Source organism: Triplophysa dalaica, chromosome 4 (assembly GCF_015846415.1).
Source record: "Triplophysa dalaica isolate WHDGS20190420 chromosome 4, ASM1584641v1, whole genome shotgun sequence".
Taxonomy (NCBI): domain Eukaryota; kingdom Metazoa; phylum Chordata; class Actinopteri; order Cypriniformes; family Nemacheilidae; genus Triplophysa; species Triplophysa dalaica.
The window spans coordinates 9728304-9756195 of NC_079545.1; the positions used below are offsets into that span (position 1 = coordinate 9728304).

At 37.3% G+C, this 27892-nt stretch overlaps 2 protein-coding genes across 8 annotated transcripts; both read right to left on the minus strand.

Moving 5' to 3' along the window:
* Positions 1–1534: 1534 nt before the first annotated feature.
* On the minus strand, positions 1535–7320 carry LOC130420176 (uncharacterized). Of its 7 annotated transcripts, none has more exons than XM_056747317.1 (19): positions 7088–7312; positions 6917–6941; positions 6427–6753; positions 6276–6346; positions 5802–5862; positions 5197–5415; positions 4907–5100; positions 4706–4792; positions 4544–4610; positions 4197–4400; positions 3861–4054; positions 3661–3747; positions 3499–3565; positions 3152–3355; positions 2816–3009; positions 2597–2727; positions 2462–2508; positions 2070–2097; positions 1535–1908 (listed from the first exon to the last, which is right to left on the minus strand). In XM_056747317.1, coding segments are annotated over exons 2-19 (2202 nt in total). In that variant the 5' UTR covers positions 6936–6941; positions 7088–7312; the 3' UTR covers positions 1535–1907. The 7 variants fall into 7 exon arrangements, 6 of the variants coding, with proteins under 6 accessions (XP_056603295.1, XP_056603298.1, XP_056603293.1 ...); XM_056747320.1 differs by having other exon boundaries at positions 6877–6941; positions 7088–7308; XR_008906587.1 differs by lacking the exon at positions 6917–6941 and having other exon boundaries at positions 2597–2704; positions 7088–7316.
* Positions 7321–14212: 6892 nt separating this feature from the next.
* On the minus strand, positions 14213–27672 carry LOC130419829 (verrucotoxin subunit beta-like). The gene is made up of 4 exons (XM_056746805.1): positions 27580–27672; positions 16606–16719; positions 14367–16465; positions 14213–14254 (listed from the first exon to the last, which is right to left on the minus strand). Exons 2-4 carry the CDS (start codon positions 16703–16705, stop codon positions 14213–14215), a joined length of 2241 nt encoding a protein of 746 aa, XP_056602783.1. The 5' UTR covers positions 16706–16719; positions 27580–27672.
* Between the last annotated feature and the right edge of the window lie 220 nt (positions 27673–27892).

Sequence of the window (27892 nt, forward strand, 5' to 3'; positions counted from 1 at the left end):
GTTTGCATCTTCAGGTGTGGATAAATGCCACAACATTGTTTATTCATCTCTAAAAAGGTTCAAAAAGTTTGCAGGTAATGTAAGACCAGACTAGATTGGTATACCCAGTTGGTAAAGTTATTTCTAAAAGAATTCAAAACTCTGCGGCTGCAATTATTGACCAAATTTTTGTTATCAAGACAAAACACAAATTTTACATTTCACATACTGTAAACAACATTTATTTTGTCATTGTGATAAGTAGATTCAATAATTTAATTTGTCATGCCAATATTTCAAGATAGGCAGTAGCATGTATCAATACACAAACTGAGAACAAACATTGACATTGCAGACAATTTTCTTCAATAACTTCACACAAATAATGCAGTATTTATAAAATATGTTTTATAAACTTCTATTTAAATTATTGATTTCAAATTTACATTAACCCTAAATATTCAAGAATTTTCTTATTAAATTATGACTTGATCTTTTTTTACAAGTGTAAACCAGACAGAAGTTTGGGAAAGAGTTTGATTCCAGTGTGTTATGGAGAACAACAAGAACAACAGGCTTGTCTAGAAAAATAATGTAATTTGTGTCATTAGTAGAAACAAACCAGCAATACATTGATTTTGTATAAGGAATTGTTATTCTTATTCACCTGTTCTCTTTGAATAATTTGGTCCATCAGTAGAAGTGTCACTTAAAACAGAAACATAACGGAAGTGCAGAATATATCTGTAGAAAACCCAGACACAGGGTCTCTCTGTTTAGAGCATCTATAAATTCCCTTGAAATGTATGTGTGTCTCCAGTCAAGATAACTGAATAGTTCAGTGGCTGCATAGCTGAAAAAACCCTCATGATATAAGGAACTCATCTGAAACACCACATAGCAGATGTCGATTTATTTTTGAATAAATGGTCTCAGCAATGTAAATTAAAGATTCTTACAGTCGATCAGGGTCTATTTCTTCCAGAGGAAGGAATGGAAGGCTTAAGATGATTTTAATTCAATTTTATTTATATAGCGCGTTTCACAATGTTCATTGCTGCAAAGCAGCTTTGCATACATCATAATTACAAATTTAGTCAAAATAATACTAGGCAGAAAAATTAAAAATTTTTTACAGTATTAAGACACATCATATTACACGTTTTTCTCCACACTGTAAAAAAATGTCCGTTAATGCTAAAATGTTATTTAATGCAGTGCAAAAAGTAAAATACAGTTAAAGAAACCTGAAGGTGTGTAAATGATGACAGAATTTTCATTTTTAGTTGATCCCTTTAATTTGCTGAATCAATTTAAGAGTATCAGTTGTTTGATATATTTGTATAATGTATTTCTATATATTCTAATTTTATTTAAACGTTTTTTGTTTATTTTACAATAAAGATTAACAATATTTTCTCTTTAAAGCTAAAGAATGACATGCACTGTACCATAGTAACCAGAAAGACACATAAATTATGCAGTTTGTAGGCTCAATGAATAGACTACTTGAAGTATAAACACGTAAGAAATAATTCAACAAAATACCTTTGACAATTTTAAAACTTTTTTTATTTAAACATTTGACAGACACTTTTATCCTTAATTTCAGTGCATTCAATTTATACATTTTTCGATTACGCTGTGTGTGTTCCCTGGGTCTTGAACCCACAACCTTTTGCACCACAACCAATTAAATCACATGATCACAATAAGGTGCTGTGGTTGGTAAGAACAGGCTCATAGTAGATATCAGTACTTGGCATGTGTGAATCACAACAAGCAGCTAATATGTGTTGTCTAATGTTGATCTCAGCTGTAAAGTGAGTTGATTTGCATAGCTGTCAGTCACAGGATCTTCTGAATGATGGTGTAACAAAAGATTATTCCTAAACCTCCATGTTGTTCTGTACAACCATCCTTAATGATCTGTACAAAGCACAGAGTTAAACACTTTAGTACATGACATCATTACATTTAATCGCCTATAATTTATTGAACTTTAACTAATATTTTAACAACTATTTCTAATAAAAGTCATTCATTAAAGAATAGATATACAATTATTATTCAACTAATGTTTAACTTACTACCCCTTGAAGATCCTGGTTTCATCAACTGTAGAGAAAAATTACAGCGTCATTTTAACAACTGAGATACGTAACACTTTTGTTTACTCGGCCATTGCAGGAACTCAGTGTTTCTTCTGCCAAGCAACACAAAACTGTATGAAGATTGTTTCTGTAACAGCTGTGTGTATAATCCCCAAGAAAAGGAAGAACGATAATCCTAAAATCTATTTTTGACTAAAGAAACACAGGAACACTGGAAAAACAAAGCAGGCACACTGACCAAAACAAAACCAGAACAGACATCAGACGTACAGTATGTAGAAGGAAAAGTAATTATAAAAGGCATCAAGGAAACAGAGGAGCATAATATACCTACATAATAGATTTCAGTATTGAGCAAGTGTGTTTACCTGTGTAAAATCTGGCCAATGTTATGCTCTGCTGAAATATGACTTGCCTGTTTAAAAAAATACAGTTTTAATAATTGTGTCAATGATCATTAGATGGTACAGCAGAGAAAACACAGAGATCTTATATATCATTACCTTAAGGAAAAAATGATAAATGGCTTAACTGTGCTTAAATCACACAGTTTATTGAGAAAAAAGTAACATACTTTGACATGGACAAACTTTAACTCCCTCTGTCTCCCCCTGTGGAGAACAAGTTGAAATTTCTGAGAAAACAGTGATCTGTTGTTTTTAAATGATACAGTACATTTTAGTGCAGCCTTTTAAAGACATTTAGAGCATTATTGTCAATACCTGCTGTATTAACCAGTTCACAACTTTGTCGATTGCATCATCATTTTTCTGACACTTTAGTAATCCTGTGTCTTCATAGAACAGACAGTCCACTGTCAGTATATCTGTCCTGTTGACACATCTGCTGCTGTCTGGTACAGTTTTCTCTGTGTCAAACGTGTGATGTAGCACCACTAGAACTTTCATCATAGAAGCTGTTAAAAAAACATATTTAAGGAAAATATGTCTGAATTTTTAAGACTTGTGTATCCTCATCTAATATTTAAGAATTAACAAATGTACAGTATTGTTTTTTTACTTGCGCTAATGTTTGATTTAATATAATGAATACATCACCTGTGGAGTCATCAAATATCTTCAGTGCTGCTTCTATATCAGTTCCAGCTCGAGACACAACAGGACAGAAAACCAAAACAACGTGACTCTCATCTACTGTAGGAACTTCCTTCAGAGATTTAATGCGGTCACTCAGAGTGTTGAAAAATTGAATGTGAGTCTCTTTCGTTTTTCCACTCGTAATAATGCAAATTTTGACGTCGTCTGAAATAGATATTAGTATGGGAAGAAAAAGCAAAAAATATGAAAATATAAATGATGAGTGCAAATCATAATAGTCAACAGTGAAATGTGCATGACAAAGCAAGCAGTTATTATTGAGTCCTTTCTTGGAAAAACAGTTTCACCTGTACAAATCTGTGGCTCAATAATTTTCCTCTTTTTTAATCCCACTGTCTCAGATTGACCTTCATCCTGCAGACACACAACAATAGTTAAATTAATACAGTATGATAAAGTACACTTTTGAATCTGTTTTTTTACATAAATATTTGTTAAATATTGCACACCTGCACAGACTTGTGTGATCTTTTCCTTGATGTTAATCCCTTAAATCTATTTTGACGTGGACATACTTCAACACCTTTTTTCTTCCCCTGCAAAAAAACAACAATAGCAACACGGGCTTATTTAATAATCAGTAGTTAATCCAGTCATTTATTTTACGGCAATTATTACATCATTATTTATTATTGTGAAATAGACCAACCTGCTCTATTAACCAAGAAACAACCTTGTCTTCCGCATCATCATTTTTCTGACACTTTAGTAATCCTGTGTCCTCATAGAACAGACAGTCCACTGTCAGTATATCTGTCCTGTTGACACATCTGCTGCTGTCTGGTACAGTTTTCTCTGTGTCAAACGTGTGATGTAGCACCACTAGAACTTTCATCATAGAAGCTGTTAAAAAAACATATTTAAGGAAAATATATCTGAATTTTTAAGACTTGTGTATCATCATCTAATATTTAAGAATTAACAAATGTACAGTATTGTTTTTTTTCTTGCGCTAATGTTTGATTTAATATAATGAATAAATCACCTGTGGAGTCATCAAATATCTTCAGTGCTGCTTCTATATCAGTTCCAGCTCGAGACACAACAGGACAGAAAACCAGAACAACGTGACTCTCATCTACTGTAGGAACTTCCTTCAGAGATTTAATGCGGTCACTCAGAGTGTTGAAAAATTGAATGTGAGTCTCTTTCGTTTTTCCACTCGTAATAATGCAAACTTTGACTTCGTCTGAAATATATATTAGTATGGGAAGAAAAAGCAAAAAATATGTAAATATAAATGATGAGTGCAAATCATAATAGTCAACAGTGAAATGTGCATGACAAAGCAAGCAGTTATTATTGAGTCCTTTCTTGGAAAAACAGCCTCACCTGTACAAATCTGTGGCTCAATAATTTTCCTCTTTTTTAATCCCACTGTCTCAGATTGACCTTCATCCTGCAGACACACAACAATAGTTAAATTAATACAGTATGATACGGTACACTTTTTAATCTGTTTTTTTACATAAATATTTTTTAAATATTGCACACCTGCACAGACTTGTGTGATCTTTTCCTTGATGTTAATCCCTTAAATATATTTTGACGTGGACATACTTCAACACCTTTTGTCTTCCCCTGCAAAAAAACAACAGTGACAACACGGGTCTTATTTAATAATCAGTAATGAATCCAGTTATTTATTTTACGGCAATTATTACATTATTATTTATTATTGTGAAATAGACCAACCTGCTCTATTAACCAAGAAATAACCTTGTCTTTCGCATCATCATTCCTCTTACACTTCAGTAATCCTGTGTCTTCATTGAACAGACAGTCCACTGTCAGTATATCTGTCCTGTTGACACATCTGCTGCTGTCTGGTACAGTTTTCTCTGGGTCAAACGTGTGATGTAGCACCACTAGAACTTTCAATTTAGAGGCTGTTCAAAGAAAAGAGAAATGCATTAAATACATTATAAAATGTACAAAAAGCAGCTTTTGTGTTTTTTCTTTTATTCTGATGATAATCACACAACCTGTTGAGTCAGTAAATACTTTCAGTGCTGCTTCAATATCAGTTCCGGCTCGAGAAACAATAGGACAGAAAACCAAAACAATGTCACTCTCATCCACCGTAGGAACTTCTCTCAGTTCTTCCACTTGGTTCATCAGAGAGTCAACAAAACTTTTATGAGAGTTATTTGTTTTTCCAGTCAACATGTAGAACAGTTTGACTCCACCTGAAAAATGAATGGCTACGAAATAAGTAAATACAAATATTAGCAAATGAATACAGACATCTTTTTCACAGTGAGGGTTTTTTATGCTTTTTCTAATTGATGCTTTTGTGATTCTTTATTTTATAGCAGACAAACTTTTGGTAGGCTTTGTCATTTTGCCTTGCAGTTCTTGTCGTTCATCTCCCTTTTGGTCATTTTCTTTGCTTAGTTCAATGAATTTTATTATTAGAGTCCACAGTTCTTACATCCTAGTTTTCTCCTTTCCTTTTAATTTAGTTTGTTCCAGATTTTTTGCTTTCATCTTTGAAAGCCTGGTAAAGTTTCTCCATATTCACCACATGCTATGATAAACATCTGTCCTGATGTTTAGTAGACAAAGCAGAAGTTTAAACAACACTCACCTGTCATTAAATCAGATTCCTCCATTTTTCTTTTCGGTCTTTCACGCCATGTTTTGTTGATCTGTTGAGATGAAGAAAACATTTTGAAGAATCCAGCATCATATAAACCAAGACACAATTTCTTAAATCTGTTTTAATTCGGATTCCAATAAGCTTATGGCCCGAATTCACACTTTATAAACTCTTCACAGGAAAAATACACCTGTACAATAAATATATCAAAGGATGTATAAATACTATTCATACATTATATCTATATCCTTAAGTTACAGTTCTACAGACAGCTCTCCAGTTTAATTAATAATCAACTTGTAAAATCTCAAAGGTGTGCGAATGAAGTTTATGTAAATGGTTCATATACAGCAACTGTTGTAAAAGCATAATTCATACAAACGTTAAATCCTCATTATAAGTGGATCACACCCTGAACAACACTGAATGAATTATTTATATTCATTGTTATTGTTCACATACCTCATGTGGTTTCAGCTGCACATTTTTGTTTTGTAATGGTGATGCAGGTTGGACTTCAGCATCTTCCCTTGCTGATACAAATATTTCACAGTCACAAATTATGATGTATAATACACAAAATGTCTATTGACAGCACAATATAAAAACTCACATTGATTAACTTGTACTGTCTCCTCCACTGTTATGTCTTGAGTGATGACCTGACACAGGTAAACTCCCGCATCTGACTCTCTGAAGTCTCTCAGTAATAAGGACATATTTCCTCTCTCTAGTTCATGAATTACAAGATTCACTCTGCCCTCATAGCTCCTCAACTCTGTCACCTGTCCGTTCTTATAGAGAATCACACAGTCTTTCTCTTTAAACCATCTGATCTCCATGTCAAAAGCACTTATTTCAGGTGACAGGTGACATGGTACTGTAACATCAGACCCCAGTTTAACCAGAACATTCTGAGGGACAATAAGCTGAAACTCGTCTGAAAAGCATAAGAGAAACAGAAAGACTTATGTGCATACACTAATGTCAAGTTTATGTTTTTAGTTAACTATCATGCACATTTTTTTGTTTGCAAAAGCAAAAGCAGTCCCCAAACGCTCACATAAGTAAGATCAAATCAGGATTGTTTTAATAGAGCTTACTGCTACTTGCAGCTGCCATTTTCTCCTAAAAAGAGAAAAACACCAAATGACATCACACCATCATTAGCAACACATTGATTTTAATCGGTTATTTTTGTAAAAAACAGATCTTTCTGTTGGCAAAATGCTTACAATGTAAACATATATTAGCTTGTTGCTAACTGCACTTACCCCTCGTTTCCTTCCCAAAATCTCCTTTCTGAGCTGAAGAATGCAGAAACTTGTAACTGCCACAAAATGGTCTCATGAAACATTAAGATATCCTAGAGGCAAACATACATGTGATTATTATATAATATATATCATATAATAATCTTTACAAAACAGTGTTTGCTTTTCCTGCTGTCACACGAAATGTAGAGGTCATTTTTACTTTCACTTTCACTTGCAATGCCTCTCCTTGTCATGATTTTCAAGTGTTGTGGCAGGATCGTGACATACCAATGTGTTTTATGTGGAAAAATTTTATGGCATTGTTTTCATAGTGTAATGCCATGCTCTCTCTGCGTTCTCTATCCCCACCCCTTGTTATCCGGTAAAGTCCCATTAGTCTTTCGTGGACGGGATCCACATATTTTTCTATTTTCACAAGCACAGAAACAGCAAACATGAACATTTTAAACAAATAACATTATATATACTGTATATTTTATATACTGCATAACATTTTATATACAAAATATGTTATTTCTTTATGGCTCCTTTACAGTCTCAATTACGTGTAGTATTGAATTTTTACCACCCATAACCACTTGATAAATATTTTAAATAACGTATGTAATTTGTATTAATTTTAATAAGAATGTTTTGAGAAAATCGGCTTTAAGCAATACATCTAGAGAGACCTTCAAAAATAATCAGCTAACCGTGTAAGTCTGTGAAAGACAGTGGATTTATAAACCCAAACCTAACTTTCAGTTGTGGTAGCTGCTTTAGTAACAGGTAAATATATTTTGTCAACCAAAATGTTAATGGTTGTTGCTCTGATTTGATGTGTAAATGTTCAAGTTTTACAAGTGTGTAAGCAAATGAAACAAATAAAACAGGCCAATTAAACAGGTGTTTAAAGTGTTTTTAATGCCTATGTCATGATCATAATTTATGTAATGAAAACGAAAAATATTTTTAATCATCTTTTATTATAAGATAATTAGACACACGCCCATTTCAAATGAAAAAACAGAACAAACCGCATTACATTATAGTCTTATGATTGCTTTTATAAGAAGATTAAGAGTCACAGGCAAATACTTGAACTATGAATAACATTTAATATTTTACTTATACAGTCATTTACTTCAACTGATAATTCACTTGCATGCAGTTGTCAATGTGCGCCACATGATCTGTCCACCTTCAGTGTGATCATTTAATCTGTACAAAGAGAATTGATATTATGATTTAACAATAAATGTGTGAACTTGTTTTGGACTGAAATTTGAGTTTGACATGAAAATTTGAGGCATATACATATCGATATCCATTGTGTGAGTTGTGTCAGAAATCAGGAAAAATGTTAAGTCACCTTAGTGCTTAGCCATTGTGAGACTGCAGCAATTGCCTCTCTGTTTATATTGCATACGGGTAGATCTTCAACTGCTTCACAGAAAACACAGTCCACTATGAAAACATCTGGATTGTTTAAACATACATTGCTCTTTGGGACAGATGTTGAATCTAATGTATCATGGAGAACAATGTCAACAACAGGCTTGTCTAAAGAGGAGAGAGATCAAAAGCCATTAGTCTTCAGTATGTATCAGCATTTAGTCAAAAGAACAAAACAATACGTTACATTTTACGTTTAATTATTTAATTAATAATATTATAAAAGGAGGTTACTTTTTGTTATTGTTCCTATTATTATATACGTTTTTAATGGGCAATAAATACTTTTTTGTAAAACAGCCAAAAACGTCAATATTCACCTGTTCTCTTGCACCTGTAGAAACCTTCACCAGACCTGGAGTCTCGCTGTGTAGGGCATCTAGAAAGTCGGTGTGATACCTTACCTGGATACAGACAGAAGTAACAAAATATTTCACTGTACTAAAGCTCATTGGCTGTGCATCTGAAAAAAAAAGTAAATATTAAAAAAAAACATATATTAAAGCATAAAATAGATGTAAAGTACAATTCAGGGGCAAGCAAATACTGTATATTTAAAGGGGCACCAAAAGGCTTTAAATAGGCCTGTAAAACATCCTTGGTGATAAGCGAATCAACATGAATGCTTCTGTATTGATACTGCAGGAAATGCTGTGATGAAGTTTTGAATAAGAAACAGAACAGAAAAAAACATTTTTATAAAAGTTTTCTATGCACCTATTAATATCTCTGGGACAAACTGTGTTTTTCTACTCTGGGCAATTCCAACGTTATGGACGTGACATTTGGGTTATATACGTGACATAAAAATGCTCAGAGAATGAATTTGCTACTAATATATTGAACCATCTGTTTATATTTTATTAAAGTCTAAACATAAAAAAAAAATGTTAGTCTATGAACAAATTTTCTATAAAAAAAAAAGGGAAATAAACATGCGTTATGGATGTGACAAAATAGGATGCGTTTTTTTTGGAGAGGACAAACTTTGTAGGATTTCTGTGAACTTATGAATGGAGAAGGGATGCCTCTTTATAGAACATCAAATAGTTATTTTATTTTAATCTTCATGTGTCCATTTATGAGGAATACGTATCGTTATGGATGTGACAATCCTACCTGACAATGAAAAAAAAAGAATCACGTATTTAAATAAAACAAATTTTAAGAGAGACCTCACATGGGTATTTGAACCACCAAATGATAATATCTGTGCTGTTACCATAGTAAAAACTGAAGTTTATTTTTTCACGGTAAGGTTGACATTTTCACGGATTTGCTCCTCTGTTTGTGTTTCCGTTATGGTCACTATTCCAAATAAACGTGGTCCCTCATGACATTTTGTATTGTGATCTTCTTTAAAGACGCTCTGAATGCCTTGAGACATGCAGCATTATTTGATAAGTTGACGTAATATCAACTGAAAAATGCAGAGCGCGCAAGAAATAGAGTGCCCCTTCCCCCTTTTAACATAACCAATAGCGTTTCGTTTACAGCACAGTCAGCCTCACCCTGGCAAAGCTGCATTTAACAGCGTGATAGCCACAGTGACAGAGATGTCTATTGAAAAGAGTAATGTGATTTGTCATCTGAAGCTTGTTATTTACGTTGATGAGTGACACTGCCGTTTGTCTTCTTTACTCATCAAGGCATCATTTTTTAAACGCACTTGCCAGACTTTCAGTTTTGAACCGTTCTAGCGTTTAAAGCATTTTTTTTTCAATTTATTGATGTATTTAAGGCTCACTTATTATTAATAAAAGAACATTCAGTTTGATTTCACTGGGTCTTTAAAACACTATGGGCTGCAATAACTTACAGGGAGCAGCTGATGTTAAGGAGGTTGCTGCTGCAGTTGATGTCTTCGCTGTGGTTGTTGTTCCTATGGTGGAAAAATATTTTTGTCATATTAATAGAAATATGGTGTTGTAACCCTGTTCTGAATTTATTTGTTTATTCATGATAATGATAATAAAAACTCTATTGATTCATGGGTTCAGGAAATCAGAATAAGCCTATTGTACACTGTTGGGTTTTGAATGAACTATCATATTTTATTTAAGAAATATAAAGTTCTAAGTATTAATAGTTTTAGTCAAATATCATAAACAGACCAGACCAATGCCAATGCCAATGCATGAAACTTTTCTCCCCAAACATCAAGTATGATTCAGAAAGAGAACAAGCACTGTTTATTGTATAGTGCTTTAAGTAACATTAGCTGCTGTCAAGGTGTTGTGCTGAATTTTATCTCCCTGCCAGGCGCCAGATTATGAATTCCTTCATTAATTCTGATGATTGATAGTTATCTCACACCCACACCTAATCCTAACTTTAGTAGGGAATGGAGGTGGTGATCATTTTGTCATTTTTTAGCACCACACCGGCAGCTGTGAATGTAAATTTTTAATGCCCTTACCAAAATTCTTTAAAAGCAAGGAAGGAAAAAGTATACGGAGAAGTTGTTAATAATACAAAAAAAGTATTGATACTGGCTGTGATAATGTATCACACATTGCCTTTCATTTATTTGTGATAAAAGCAGTTGTCTGAACTTATAAAAATGTGATAAACATATGGCCCTAATAATAAATAAACTTCATTTGAGATAAATATGGACACCCTCAGGCCTCTTAACAGTAAGTGTTGTTTTTATTTGTAATTTGTTTTGTTTTTAAAAACGTCATATTAGCCAGAAAGAATTATATTTTCTTAACTAGATTCAATATTGATATGTAAAAATTATGTTTATATGATCAATAATATTTAGAAATAAGGAAGCTTTATTTTATTGACAAATTTAGCCATGATGTTGAAATAAAGTTTATTTCTAATAAAAAAAATCATAATACATATCGTCGTTCGCGGACTGAAAGCTATTTCCAAATTTTCCACTTTACAAGAAATGAAAACAATGTAACTACTACAATAATGACTTTTCAAACTAGAATGTAATTTTGACTTACTGTTGCTTGAAGATCCCAGTTTCATCCGCTGTGAAATAAAAAACAAATTATCAATGAGATTACTTACATATTGCGTTTAGACTGCAATTACAAAATAATAGTCTTTATGCCAACCAATACAAATTCATATGGAGTTTTTTTCATATATTACTGCTGATGTGCAATAATTTAAATGTTTTACACCCCCTATCATCTGTGTCCACACCCATAATACTACATCACTGGCATCGAAGGCTGGTAACACAGAAGTATGTTTTTGGCACTTAAATGCTTTTCAACACTCTACTGCCCCACTGACTTAATAACCTAATCACAATGAACGCACAGAACCTGCACAAACACTTCAATAAAAATATGTTTAGAGGTTCAGAGGCTGCATATCTAAAAAAAAAACACCAACGTTTGATCTGCTTGTAATGAACACTTTTATTAATATCAATATCTAACACAATCATTAAGGGTGCATTTTGAACTGTCTGAAAATATTATAAAGTTCACTGAACCATTTATGTACTTTTACATACTTTTACTTTTTTTTTTTTCTAGACAGTAGATTTCAGTATTGAGCAGGAATGTGTTTTTACCTGTGTCCAGTTTGTTGGAAATGTTGATTTGTCTGTTTAAAAAAGGGACGTAATCAGTGTTGGGTGTAACTAGTTACTAAGTAATTAGTTACTGTAATTTAATTACTTTTCCCTTGAAAAAGTAAAGTAAGGGATTACTCATATGTTTTCTGTAATTTAAATAGTTACTTTCGATGTAATTAAACTAAATACTTTGTTAAATATATGCGTGTGCAATAGCGTAATTGACTTCAAAATTCAAATTCTTACTTTAAAATCTGTGCTTTAATGTATAATTCTCACATTTGTAATACTTTGGTCAGTTAATACTATTATTTGAATGAATTCAATAAGCCGTTTCATGTATATTCTTGAATCACTTAACTTATCAAGGTTGATGTAGGATATAGAAAGTAATTAGTAATGAGTAACTAAATACTTTTTGGACAGAGTAATTTGGACAGTAATCTAATTACACTATTGAATATGTAATGAGTAACTAGTAATTAATTACTTTTTCAGAGTAACTTACCCAACACTGGACGTAATGAAGTTTAAATTGTGCTATTGAGCATTAGGTGATACAGCAAAGAACTGACATAAATAAGTCACATATTTTTATTAGAGATTAAATATTGATAAAAACAGATTTTAACCTACTTTTAGATGGATATTCATTGACTCCCTTTGACTTCGCCTGTAGAAAAACATTACAATGTGAAAGTACAGAGTAAACAGTGACTAGTTTAGAAATAAAAATGACGTGTAATCAACAAATGAAGTTGATAAGAAAATCAAAGCAGCTGTTTCCTTGACACAGAAAAGCAGGGCATGTCAGACATCTTGAAATAAAAGTTTGCTAATTTTAATTTGAGCATTTTGAGCATTCTAGTACCATCAGAGAGGGCTTTCAATAGCTGTGGGAGGATCGTGGAAGAAAGATGCACAAGTTTAATATATTTATTTAATATATGTGCCCCTAAATGTTCTGCTTGTGCTCCTAAAATGAGTTAGTCTCTTACTATGTGCCCTGTCTACAGAATCTACTGCACATAGCATAAAAATATACTGTACTGGCTATACCTGCATTCACTTTTATCATAATCATTTTACTTTAACTTCATCATTTACTTCAATACATTTTATTTTAGCTATAGTATTTTGTGAATAAGAATCATACCTCTTCAACTCTGATGACATCACTGTCTGTGGTGTTGAGTTTCCCCACTGCAGTATATTTAACATCATACTGTGTGTCTGGACTGAGACTGAGTTACTGTATCTTGGCTCTTATGGGTCACGAAAACGTGTGGTGATAGAACCCAAATGCAGGCAGCGGTATGGGGTAACAAAAGATTTTAATAAACACAAAACAAAAACCCACAATGGGGTAAAATACAGGGGATAAACAAAGACAGCCAAACATGAACGAAAAACTCACGTAGGGTAACAAACTGTAACAAAAACCAAAAGGATCCAAAAACAGGAACAGAGCACTGGAAATGAACGCTGGGACACAGCGTATGGATAACTCCTTGGAACAAGAGTTCAGAACAGCAAACGGACATCAACGTTTCCAAGTATGTACAAGAACAAACGAGCACAGTACAGAGAATACAAGGGCATTAAATAGGGAGACGAACAAAGGATAATTACAATAGGCAGGTGTGGGTAATAAAACCCTCAAGGGAAGCTAACGAGGAGACGAGAGGGGCGGGGCCATAGACGAGACACGAGAAGGCGCATGACAGCCAAAATCTAAGCCATGCCATGTCCTTCTCACACAAAACCCTAGACTTAGTCATGACTCCGCTGCAAGAATAAGAATAAACATGACATGATAGCGGAATCATGACATTATGCACATGTTGAGATTTCCATTCTCTCTCTTCCTTCATTTTGTACAGTAACTTAAGCTCTACCAGTCTCAGGACACGTTGAAGGCATCTCAAAAACTACACTGTGACCTCTGACCTGTTTAATTATTGGACAAGCTGGTTTTGATGGAGGAGTAAAGCAAAGAGCTTCATGAGATCCATTTTCATAGAAGAGAATGTAGGAACCTGGATGGATTGTGTGGTCTTTTGAAGAAACCAAAAACTTTGTGGACTGACTGCCATGTGAAGTCATTATGTCTTTAAAATTTTTTAAATGTTCTCTCATTTTTTCTGGGACTGTTCCTTGGAGCCATGTCCGAGACACTGCATCAGGCATCTTCTCAGAATCTCTCCTTATCAATTGATGTTTTAGGTCATTTTCCTGATCAGAAAGCAACTCATCTGGCTCCTCAAGAGACGTGAATGTGTAGCACACCACATTCTCCACATTAATATCTGACAAAATTTCATCCAGGTTAATATGTTCCTCTTCTCCAGAGTCCAGAAGTTGTTGAAAAATTGTAGAAACTACATTTAATTCTTTTTCTTTTATAGTGATCCACTCTGTAAGACCGGTGCCTTGAAATGGAGATTCTTCATGAGCTTGTAGAAGATCTTCCAAATCACAGATGCCTTTTTCACAAGCTTGAATCGAGTGGATCAAGGATTGAATTCTGGTACTTAAGTCTTGTCTGTAGGTTTGACAGTGTTTCATCATGTCTTGAATCTTTCTGTTAAATGCACCGAATACTTTTGATCTGCTGTCATCCACAAGTTCACAGCACTTTTTTTCAGTCAAAGTCAGACTCTCTAAGACAGATTCTGTGGCACGTATGAGCTTCTTGTCTATGACTCTGATGTGGATGACATCACTGTCTACGGTGTAGTTCAGTTTGCCAACTGCTGTATATTTAATCTCATACTCTGTGTCTGGACTTAGATCGGTCAGAGTCAATGTTTCTTTGCTCTGTTGTACATGTTGAGATTTCCAGTCTTTATCTTTCTTTATTTTACACATTAACCTGAGATCTTCTGTAGCTTGACATGCTGCAGGTACCTGCAAGACTACACTGTGACCTTTGATCTGTTCAACAACTGGACAGGCTGGTTTTAATGGAGGAGTAAAGCAAATGTCTTCATCAGATCCATTTTCATAAAGGAGAATGCAGGAACCTGCAATATTTTTCACTTCTTTTGATGCGACAATAAATTTGGCTGTTTTACGCTGTTTTGAATTGATCAAGTTTTTAAATATAATCGTGTTGGTGCTCATATTCTTTTTGGCATCAGAGGAAAGCCTAGTCATCCATTTGGCGCTGGGTGCACTCTCTTTCTTTTGCCCCTTTGGACTCAAGTAGTCCTTCTGTGTAGAAAGGAGAACATCTGGACCCTCAAATGATGTGAATGTGTAGCTAACCAAATGTTTAACTTCCAGATCCATCAAGATTTCATCTAGATTCACTTCCACTTTTGCTCCGTAATCATTCAGTTGTCTGATCAATGTTTTAACTATGGCAGATTCTTTTTCTTTCTCTTTCACCCATTGTTCAAGATCCTGACCTCTGAATGGAGATTCCATATGATCACGCAGAAGATCATTTAACTCGGTTTCCTTTTTCTGATCCCCACGGATTTCTGGCAACAGAGAGCCAAGTTTTTTCATGAGACTAAACTTATAGCTGCAACAGTTTTCCCTCATCTGCATTATTTGACCATTAAATGCTGCAAATGCCAAAGCAGGTGGCTCCTTCAGAAGATCACCACATTTCATTTCGGTTGTACTTAAACTCTCAAAAACTGATTCCACAGCTTTGATTAGACCTGTGCTGATGTCTTTCTGAACTTTTGCTGCACTTGTGTGTAGTTTATCTAAAGGATAAAGCCACACTCTTAATGGAACTGCAAGCTCTCTCTTCTCTCCTAACAGTTTTGGAAGATCAGCAAAAATCTTCAAAGCATCTTCAAAAGAGGTTGGATTAGATGGCAACTGAAAGTCACCATAAAACGTACAGCTGAATTTTTGAACGGCAGTCTTCTGATTGTCATTCATGTTCAGATCAATCTTTGCACCCAGTGAAATGCCCTTCAGCTTATCAAATGTAGCTTTTACTTCACCCTCAATAGTAGTTTTGTCCTCATCTGATGAAACTTCTCTGTCAAAAACAAAGCAAGCATTCGCCCCATACAGCACAGCGGTCACCACATGTGTGGCTGCATCATTGTCAAACGCTTCATAGTGAACTATATTTCCAGAAGCCAAGTGGTTCATGGTCAGTTCTTCAAACTTTGTGGTTGAATGGTAATGTAGGGTCAGTCTTTGCTGTTTAAAGGATTTCTTGGTGTCGCTGAGATATTTTGCTGCTCCTCTCACATTGACAAGTCCACCTAAAAGACTCAATTTCAGAGAACCATCAATGTTCAGTAAATTAGATTTTTCTTCAATAGAGTCTGAAGCTGTGACATTGAAATCTGTATTAATTTGGGCATGACTGCGTATACTCTGCTGAAGCTGCTCTTTACCCCATAGTGTGATTCCTATAATTGAAAATAATTATATTATATATTTTAAATATAAACATGCGGTACTTGAATCATAATATTTTCCCCCCAACTGTTTAAATTAATCTCAATCGATCAGCTTATCTGGAACAAGCCGTCAAACTATTTTTTGGTACCTGGTACTAGGGCATCTTTTCTGCAGTCATACAGCATCCCCAGCTGGAAGGGTCTCCCAAGAGTAGCAGTTTCTATGACGTTCACTCCCACTGCATGCATTTTATCTCTAAGATCTACATGAAGAGATTTACATTTAGACATTTAGCAGATGGTTTTATCCAAAGCGACTTACAAAAGTGAAGAAACCACAGAGACCCTGAATTCCGGACACTATAGAAGCGCACAATACAGCAACACATTTGAAGAGACGTGCAATAAAAGAATGTAAAGATGGTTTGAGTAGATTGGACTCGTGAAATAGACCTATAAAATGAAAACTCGATATAAATGTCCAATACTTCAAAATACTGTCAAATTGACATATTATTGGAAGAGATGTATAGTACTTGAATATTTACTCTCAGGGATCAAGTATCTTTACTTTTGTTTATTAGAGTTTTTACTTTTGAAAGGGTTTACTTCCATACATTATAAAGCATGGCATCTATCATACTTTTTACTGAACTACATTTACAAACTACATGGACATTTTTACATTTAAAAAAGTACATCAAAAAGTAATTTATTCAACAATCGTTTTACTTGAGTAAAAGCGAGATGGTAGATTGTACTGAAGCTTTCTAATGTGGTGAAGTAAAATTTCCCAAAACGGAAAACACAAATATATAAAGATACTCGATAGAGTTTAGCTCTTACCCTACTCAAACAAATCAAACACACCTATAAATAACTCATCAACATCTTCAGGATCAATGGAAACACTGTCGGCAAGCAACCATTGAATCCATGTTAAAATGTGTTGATTTGTCAACTTGCTATTAATGTAGAAAAAAAGAGTTGACATTTCATCAAAACACCATTAATTAGATCGGTGTCGCTCCTCTTTCAGTGCTTACAGTAGTGTATCTGTGATAACACGTGTGCATTTGTAAATTAAGAGATGTTTTAAAGTAGAAATGGTGTAGGATCCTTTCATTATGAATCGATTTTAAAGATGACAACTCTTACAATATAATCTTGCAGTTGATCATTCATGACTGATTTAAATGTTGCGGTTTACAAGTGAAAAGATACTGTGACCACATTATCACAATTGACACGCTTAGACATCAACACTCTTCATACCAATCTGAACAATGGAGACAATCCCAATTAATTCTGATAAACAGATCAACTGCAATGCATGCTGGGAGTCATGAATGAGTTTGTGTGACGAAGCATGCATTGAAGTATGAAGTTTTATTTTGTTGATTGTCACCATTGTTGAGTTTCATACAATTATTCCTTCGGTCTAATAGACTCAGCAACAAATGTTTTCTGTAAATTAATACAAATCTGATGCCTCACCAAGGTTTTAATCATTTAGAAGTCTCACACGAATTTCAAACATTAAAAAAGCATCACTCTAATGAGCAGTATATAACTTTGCAACAATAACAATCACCATCAGCTGATTCTAATGAATCTTGTTACAAATTGCCTCAACAATATTTCAGCTCTTTTACAGCAGACAATGAAACTTGACATTAAAACATGAGAATCTAGAACCCAGCTAAAGCAAACACTCATCACTACAACGGTGGCTGACAACATAACATTGAGGAATCAATATTTTTTAACATTGATTCTATTGTTATCATCTGCTTTCTTGCTATCAATACAGGTGTGATTGATTTGTATGATTAAGGTTGAATTGAAGCTGGAGGACACCGGCCTCGAGGACTGAGTTTGGGCACCCTTGAGCAAAAATAATGAAGTACTATACACCTCTGATTATTGGTTATTTTTTGCACGGACACCGGACCTAACTCGGTAGAGCGCAAGGTTTTTTGCCATAATGGCGGGTGAGGTGACGCACGCACGCACACACAGACACGAGGAGAAGGGGGAGTCTGCAGACCTGGAGCATGCAGTTTTACGCCCCAGGCAGTTTTAGGACCCTGTTGTTCTTTATTTTTCCACTAGGGGTTCGCTGTACATTATGAACCACCAGAACAGACCTAACAGATAACTTTCGCGAGTTAGAGGTATGGTAAATAATCGCTTTTCTTACTAAGAAATGGCCCAATATGCATAGTTTTTTAGTGATTAATTGATATTGTTATGAATTAATGTAAACATCTTAACACACACACACACACATATATATATATTTATTTAAAATATAGTGTGTGTCTAATTTAAACTCAAAGACAGTACAATGAATACTTATTGGCGACCAGGTCAATGTTTTGTCTGGATCAACCTTAGCTAACCACGTGTATGCCAACTCGATATCTCTTACTCATTTTCATATTTATTTTCAAAATAAATCTCTATGAACTTGTGTGAATTATACTGCAGGGGCGTAAAACTGCATACTCCCCCTACTGGAGAAATAAGGAACAGCAGGAGCGTAAATCTGCTTGGGGCGCAAAACTGCATGCTCCAGGTCTGCAGACTCCCCGTATTGGACACGAGAGTTTGAGGAGAACAAGCGCGTGCACGCTCGCACCTAAGAATCAGGAAAGAGACAAGACACAGATGAACCGATTATTCACTAGTTAATTCCATTGGGGACAGAGTAATCATAACGAATGATTAAAAAAACATTGCGTCAAATACTTGTGTGGTCACAGCCGACGCAATGCACCTGCAATGGTAATGGCTCAAAGTTAACTTCCTGTTGCGTTGAAACTAGCTTAAATAAGTAAATATTATTACAGGCTTACTAGCTATAGCCCGCGTACGGCCAGCGACACCAGTTAATAGAGACTTGGTCTACTTTGCATTGTGTGAAAAACAGACAGGGGGCGGCGGGCTTCAGTTCACTGGATCTTTTAATCTGATCGACAAAGAAACATACAAGAAGCCTCTCAGATTAAAGGCTCTTATGGTACTCTCTCCCAATTGAACAACATTACAAAAGGGGATAACAGAAACATACCTGATCGACAAAGAAACATACAAGCAGCCTCTCAGATTAAAGGCTCTTATGGTACTCTATAAAATAAATGTGTTGTACATACGTCACCATGTGCTTTCTATCACAATTTATGAGAAATAACTCAAAAAGGTGTAAAATGACAACAATCTTCACTCATAAAGGTAAATTACATCGTTCACACGTTTGAGTGAAGATAAATAGATACAATAATAATAATTAAAGTAAGGATTAAACAGGATTCTCAGAAAACCAAAAAGCAACCTACCTCTCCCAATTGAACAACATTACAAAAGGGAAGAGGAGGGGACTGCACAGGAAGTTTATTCACCTAGCTTTCATACCAGATTTAAAGGGGAAGCACACATTTAGATCAGGTAATCACATAAACGTACAAATGAACAGTTTTTGGGTGAATTATTAGAATACTTAGTAGTTCACTTTATATACCCGTTACATTCACCCCCCAGAATTTAGACAAAATTTCCAGAATAATAAAAAAACAGGTCATGAGAATCACTAGGTCTTCACACCAGAAAAACGTTAAGACCATCAAAACAGTTAGCTACCCAATCAAGGGATACAAATATGAAAGAAGTTGGCCAAACCTCTACACATGTTGTAAGCATACACAAAGTGCCCATTACACTTTGAAGAACTCAGACCATTTACATAAGCGTAATATACATATAGGAAACTCAGAACTTAACAGGAAATTTACACATGAATAATAGGAGATGCAGACTCTTCGCCAAGTAAGGTTTCAAGTTGAACCATTGACTCTATCAGCCTACGAACAGGATTAATTACTCTACCAAGCCTGGTAATGTAACGATTTTCAGGTTTATGGTCAACCACATTATCATGTGTACTCGTAGGAACGGCAGGTGAAAAAGAGCTTGTTACAGTGTAAGAATCAACAACAGGTAAATCAGCTTGTGCTTCAGAAACAGTGTGAGAAGAATGGGACGAGACCCAAGAAGCAGTACGATCATCACACACTGCTATGTGAGAAATGATTGACAGAGATTCTTCATGTGACAAATCATCAGTGACATCCTTTGTTGACTCTGCAACAGCACATACAGATTGAGAAGGTGTGGTGCCATGACCATCACCATTACAGTCATCAACAGAAAACTCAAACTCTGTCGTGGGCAAAGGGAGAAAGTTAACTGGCAACAAGAGATTTCGATGTACCACTTTTTCATGTCCAGTTCTGTCGCGGATCCTATAGATGTGCAGGGAGGGTTCAGAAGCAACAACAGAATACATGGTGGGCACCCATTTATCGGCAAGCTTCTGTTTACCTCGACAGCCTTTGTTGGCGATGAGAACTTGATCACCCACTGAGAGGGGCAATCCCTTGACCCTCTTGTTGTACTGAGCAGACTGATGTGTCTGTTCAGCAGTAGAATTCTTTTGAGCCAACACCATAGCAGATTGAAGATCACTGACAAGAGATTGAACGTAATCATTGTAATCACAAATTGACTCATCGCGAAGGACACTTTGAAACATCAGGTCAACAGGTAATCTTGGCACCCTCCCAAACATCAGGTAAAAAGGGGCAAATCCAGTTGTTTCATGGGCAGTGCAGTTATACACGAAAGTCATGGTTTGAATTGACTGTGGCCACTTTTGCTTAGACCTGGGTGGAAGCGATCTCAGCATGTTACCCAATGTTCTGTTGAATCGTTCAGTTCCACCATTCCCCATGGGGTGGTACGGGGAAGTTTGTGACTTGTCAACGCCGGCAAGATCAAGGAGTTCTGCCATCAGCTCGCTCTCAAAAGATGCTCCCTGATCCGAATGGATACGTTGAGGGAAGCCATATACACACAAGAAGCCATCCCAGAGTTTCCTAGCAACACTCTTAGCAGATTGGTTTTGACAAGGAAAAGCGTGAGCTAGCTTGGTGAAATGATCCGTAATTACCAAGACATCCACAGATTTAGTGTTCCTATCCTCAGCAGACCAGAAATCAATACAGACGAGCTCCAATGGGGCAGTGGTCTTGATACTCTCCAAGGGTGCTCTTGCTGCTGGCTCTGGAGTTTTACTCAGGACACAACGGGTACAAAATCTGATGTAGTCACGGACATCACGTTCCATCCCAGGACAAAAGAACCTCTGGCGGGCTAAAGACAGGGTACGTGGCTGACCTTGGTGACCAGCCAAATCATGAACACCGGAGAGAGCTAGCAGCCTCAGGGAATCCGGCAGGACGAACTGAAACTTCTTATGCTTTGTTAGTGGATCTTTGATGGTTCTATACAGAATGCCATTTAGCAAAGATAGTTTGTCCCACTGCTTCAAGATCCTTAAAACACGCAAATCTTCATTTGCACGTTCGCGCCTGGAAGGTCTGCGCTTCCTACTGACAAAGAAAGACACCCTTGAAACAACTGCATCACTCTGCTGCTGGGAATGTAATTCCGACAATGAGAAAGCATGGAAGCCATCTTGACAGGCAGGAATCAAAGAACTCATGTGATCAGCCAGGGATGTAGCTCTGGAAACAGCTCCTATATCCCAATCCTCGCAGGACGACAATATAGATGACACATCCTCAGCAGTCATGGAAACATCAATCTCAGAGTTTTCATCGAATTCACAGTCAAGTGTCTGCGTGAGGAATGTCAGACGGAATGTCCTCTGAACAGAACCATCATCAACACTATGTATATGCTTCAGCAGTTCAGAATAAGATTCGGACAGAAGTTGCTTACTCACTGGTTTGACGAACGGGTCACGACTGAGTGCATCTGCTACAACATTCAATCTGCCAGGGATGTACTTGATCTGAAAGTTGAATGGGGCAAGTTTTGAAACCCAGCGCTGTTCACACGCATCTAATTTAGGTTTTGTCATGATGTATGTGAGCGGATTATTGTCAGTCCACACAGTAAACTCATGGCCTTTCAGCCAGTGGCAAAACTTGTCACATACAGACCATTTCAGGGCCAAGAACTCGAGTCTGTGTGCAGGGTAATTGGCTTGGCTGCGGCTCAAAGACTTACTGGCGAATGCTATAGGACGTGCTTTATCCCCAGCAATGGGAACTTGAGAAAGCACTGCGCCAAGGCCGTCTAACGATGCGTCGGTGCAGAGAATAAAAGGACGCTCAAAATCAGGGTGGGCTAACACCACACTCTCGACAAGAGCAGTTTTCAACCCCTCAAAGGCGACATCGCAGGCAGGGGTCCAGTCTTGGGGAGACAACTCCCGGAAAGCGCCAGTTCTATTACGACTACTTGTGCCTTTCGCCAAACGTTTTTGACCAGCCATCAAATTGAACAGTGGCTTTGCAATTCGAGAGCAGCCAGGGATGAAGGTCTGGTAATAAAGAACCATGCCCAAGAATGATCTTATTTTCTTTGGTGAAGGTGTGAATCCATCCTCTTTCGTTAGATCTTTCTTCTGGAAGGCAGAAATGACTGCAACCTTGTCCTCATCCATAGAAACTCCGGAACCGCTGATCACATGGCCCAAAAATTTGATGGAACGCCTAAGGAAGTGACACTTTTTCGGAGCCAACTTCAGATTACTAGCTCTTAACCGACTAAACACCACTTCAAATCGTGTCAATGCTTCTTCTTCGGAACGAGCAAAGACCAGCAAATCGTCAAGATAGCAAAGGAGGCTGGAAAAGTTCAAATCTCCAAATATGCTGAGCATCATGCGCATAAAGGATGCAGGACTATTGCACAGGCCCTGAGGGAGACGATTATATTCATACAAGCCCATGGGTGTTGTGAATGCAGTTAAATGCCGATCAGACACATTGAGTGGAACGTTGTAAAATCCTGATGTTAAGTCGACAGAGCTGAATAGAAGATTGCCACCAAGAGCAGCCAGGCAATCCGCCTGATGGGGCAAGGGATGAGCATCCTTGACAGCCTTTGCATTAAGCCAACGAAAATCCGTACAGACTCTTAATGATCCATCCTTCTTCCATACCATTACCAAAGGAGACGCATACTCGCTGGCTGACTTGGTAATAATGCCTTTTTCTTCCATGTCAGAAAGAACCTCTCTCAACTTTTGGTAGTGGGCAGGGGGGATTCGACGATGGGGCAGACGGAATGGACGCTCGTCGCACAAATTAATTCTGTGTACAAAGTCTTTTGCTTCTCCACAATCAAGTCGGTCTTTGGAGAAAACATCATGATAAGACATGATAAGGCTTGCTAACTGCTCTCGGACTCGGATACATCACACGCTTCTATGTCGATGTCCCCTAGCCCATACTCGTGCAGTAACCGGATAGAATCAGCAGATGGAATGGGCTTTTGGAAAGCTGTGACAGGAACATCTTGAGGTCTGCACACGCCTTGCGTGACAGGAACATCCTCGACCGCCAAACAAGGGGATACATCGGCTAGTTTAGCGTTACGACGAAGAGTTATTGGTGACTGAGTGGGGTCTGAATCTTCATCGGCAGCCATCGATCACCCCACAATGGAGTTACTACGCGTCCAACAAGCACATGACGGGATGCCGAACGGGAAGTAGTTGGTTCAACGATGACTGTGCTTCCTGGGGAAATTTCAGTGTTAGCAGGTAGTTTTCCCCAGACCAGGTGCTCACATCTGGGAAGCAAAGTAACAGCTTGACAAAGTTTCACTGTCCCAAGTTTAGCAGGCTGCTGAGGACCAGACCAACGAGAAATGCAGCTCAAAAGTTCAAGAAACTCTTCGCATTCAGGGTTGCTGTTTTGGCACGAAATAACTTCCCAATACTTTTTTTCGGCTTTCATCTTCTGAAGCACACACTTGATTACGTTGCTGCCGATAATGAATTTGTCTTTCTGTCCAGGCACTACTAAGGTAGGAACGATGAAACTGAACCCATAGACTTCGATTTCCAGGTCATATGTGCACTTAGGCTGAATGGTAAGACCACCACAGCCCACCAGGACTACATTACCAGGAATCAACGAGGGCTGCGAAAGAACTCCGTCGGCACGCAATTTGGATTCCCCTTCCGTGCTCAGGGTGCAAGCCATACTGCCAGAATCAAGCAAACCATTCAGTACGGTCTGGCCACTGACAGTTACAGGAGCGTAAAACAGTCCACTGGCTCAATTAATTTTCTGAGATCCCACATAGAGCAGTTTTGTCAGGTGGCAACAACTTGCAACTATTTACAAAAATCTCGAGTGGGTCCGTCTCATCTTTTGGGGTAAGTACGCCACTGCCCATGCTTCCCCCCTTCACACATGGGCCCTTTAGTTTAACTGAGCTGCAGGAGAATTTTGCTCAAGGCCTGTTGTTTTGGGACAATTATTCTTAAAGTGTCCGGGTTTGAAGCAGTTACGGCAAAGCCTACGGCGCATACAATGAGAATGTGTGGTGTGCTCTGTAGATTGGCATACCTTACATACAGGGTTCAAACCAGTCTTGTTATCTGAGGTTCTGACATGACATCCAGGATTGGACGAGGACAATGAAGCCGTGCAGAGAGACAAAACTTTATCCATCATGCTGACTAATGGCTGCATGCTGTCGTTAGGCATAAACGGGACAGCCTTGGGGTTGAGCTTATTTGAACACGGTAGCTGACCTGAGGAGCATCCAGACTGTTCGGGAGAACTGGATACTGGAACGTCACAGACAGTCACAGCGTTCTGATGGCAGGTGGACACAGGTGAGTAACGTTGGGTTCTATCAGAAGTTCTTTTCAGGTTCCTATGGTGACAATCCAGTCGCTCTTGAACCTCGGAAGCACTCCACTGTTCAGCAGGCTTGAACTGAAAAGACAAAGTAAGGCCAGGATCTGGACAGTGAGAGACAAACATCATAACAGCTTCAGCTGTGGGATCCTCGACACACTTTTTGCGCCTACGTAAACACTCATCAGCCACATCGATCGCCTTATTCAGCCGTATCCAGTAATCCATGGGACTCTCGTCTGTTTTAGGGAGAGTCCTGTAAAAGTCAGCCATGGGCATGTTGGAATAGGTCAACTCACTGAAATTGCGCTTCAATATATCAAACACTGTGGCAGGGAGCACTGCAGCAGTCATCCCTGGAAAGCTGCGTAAGGACACTTTGACGACATCCCTTGCTTTTCCGGCCAGTCTGCTCAAAATTAGATCAGAAGCAGTTACATCAGTGCATTTCTTACTGTTCAGATAACTGTACATCATGTCTTCCCATTCATGCACTGAAAATGAATCACTTCGGTCACCTCTAAAAAATGGCGGAGGAGTCACATCATGTTGGACAATGACTTTCAATTCAGAAGCATCTACATGAGCACTCGAATGCTTCGCATCTGACTTAGACTGCACTCGGCTGGTTTGTTGTGTTAAATTGAGACTGGCCGAAATGCTCTCGCCAATTTTCTGATCCAAATCAGAAATAATACTTCCTAGAGACTCAGAAGTAATGACCTGATCAGCATTTGAGCGTGCAAATGGGGTAGAACAAGCAGCTGGACCCACTGAGGTACCAATAGCCGAATCACATTCATGCACATGGTCAGTTTCTGCATTAAAGAAGACCCTCCCCCTCCCAAAACATTGAGGTGAAGCGTCAAACGTTTTGTCAGGACGACTTAACACAGCCCCACTACCCCTGCCGACTGGAAACATGGCACTAGGTTGCTGCAGAGAGCTAGAAGTATCCTGACCAATAGTGTCGTCAAACATCACTGAGTTTGAATAAGAAACACAATAAGAACCGTAATGACCACGTCAGAAAATAGAAATAAAACCACAAATAACCAATTAGTACTACTATGCAGAGGATAAAGAAAAATATATATATAAGCACTTTTGCAGAAACACACATGTAATAAGCCAGTCAAAAGAGATCAGTGTGGCGTTTCACAGAAAGACAGAAAAAAAAACGATCACAAAAATTCTCGTCATTAATGAGCGTGCAGCGGAGCGAATGACAGTTCAGCTCGCCTCTCAACACATGGCAAATAGTCTTTGACAAAACAAAACTGTTTTCAATCATACCTCACAAAAGGCAAGTGTTCGATGAATAAAGTCTTATGCGATATGAGCAGCAAATACAGGTAAGGAGTTAATGGCGTGAAGAGATGAAACGAGCTGCGGCCACCGCGATCAGCAAACTCCTCCAGCGATTAGTTACAGCACACCCGTCGATTACAGATGCAGCAACTCCGGCGATCGGTCAGCAGCCGATCATGCGACATCCAAAGGGTCACGGCACCAAGTGTAACCGGTTGCTTGCGTACGGCCAGCGACACCAGTTAATAGAGACTTGGTCTACTTTGCGTTGTGTGAAAAACAGACAGGGGGCGGCGGGCTTCAGTTCACTGGATCTTTTAATCTGATCGACAAAGAAACATACAAGCAGCCTCTCAGATTAAAGGCTTTATGGTACCCTCTCCCAATTGAACAACATTACAAAAGGGGATAACAGAAACATACCTGATCGACAAAGAAACATACAAGCAGCCTCTCAGATTAAAGGCTCTTATGGTACTCTATAAAATAAATGTGTTGTACATACGTCACCTTGTGCTTTCTATCACAATTTATGAGAAATAACTCAAAAAGGTGTAAAATGACAACAATCTTCACTCATAAAGGTAAAATTACATCGTTCACACGTTTGAGTGAAGATAAATAGATACAATAATAATAATTAAAGTAAGGATTAAACAGGATTCTCAGAAAACCAAAAAGCAACCTACCTCTCCCAATTGAACAACATTACAAAAGGGAAGAGGAGGGGACTGCACAGGAAGTTTATTCACCTAGCTTTCATACCAGATTTAAAGGGGAAGCACACATTTAGATCAGGTAATCACATAAAATGTACAAATGAACAGTTTTTGGGTGAATTATTAGAATACTTAGTAGTTCACTTTATATACCCGTTACACGTTGAAACTAGCTTAAATAAGTAAATATTATTACAGGCTTACTAGCTATAGCCTATATAAGCGGGAACATGATGTCACGTGTCACATCAATAGGCCAAGTAAAAGCACTATAATATTAGTCCAAATTACTTGAGAATGAAGTTATAAGCTCTCTTATATTGTGGAAAACTGCCGTACTTACATTTTCTTGCTTCAACTCTAGTACCGCCTCTTCTGCTTTCACTTTGGAAAGACTTTTTAGTTCATACTATGCTATAAAAAAAATCAAATTAGACTTTCACACAAACGCCCTGTGACTTTGAACACGGAACCGTGTCACACAAGCTTTCACTTTCACCGTCAAACCACCACCCACTCACAATTTCTGCTGTCGCTATAATATACGGGATGTAGAATGTAGCCTTTAGGTATTCATGTTGTCCAAACAAATATATTTAGCCTGGTTAAAAATAAATTCAGGTCAAGGCAAAATGTTTAAAACGTTTTCATGTTTA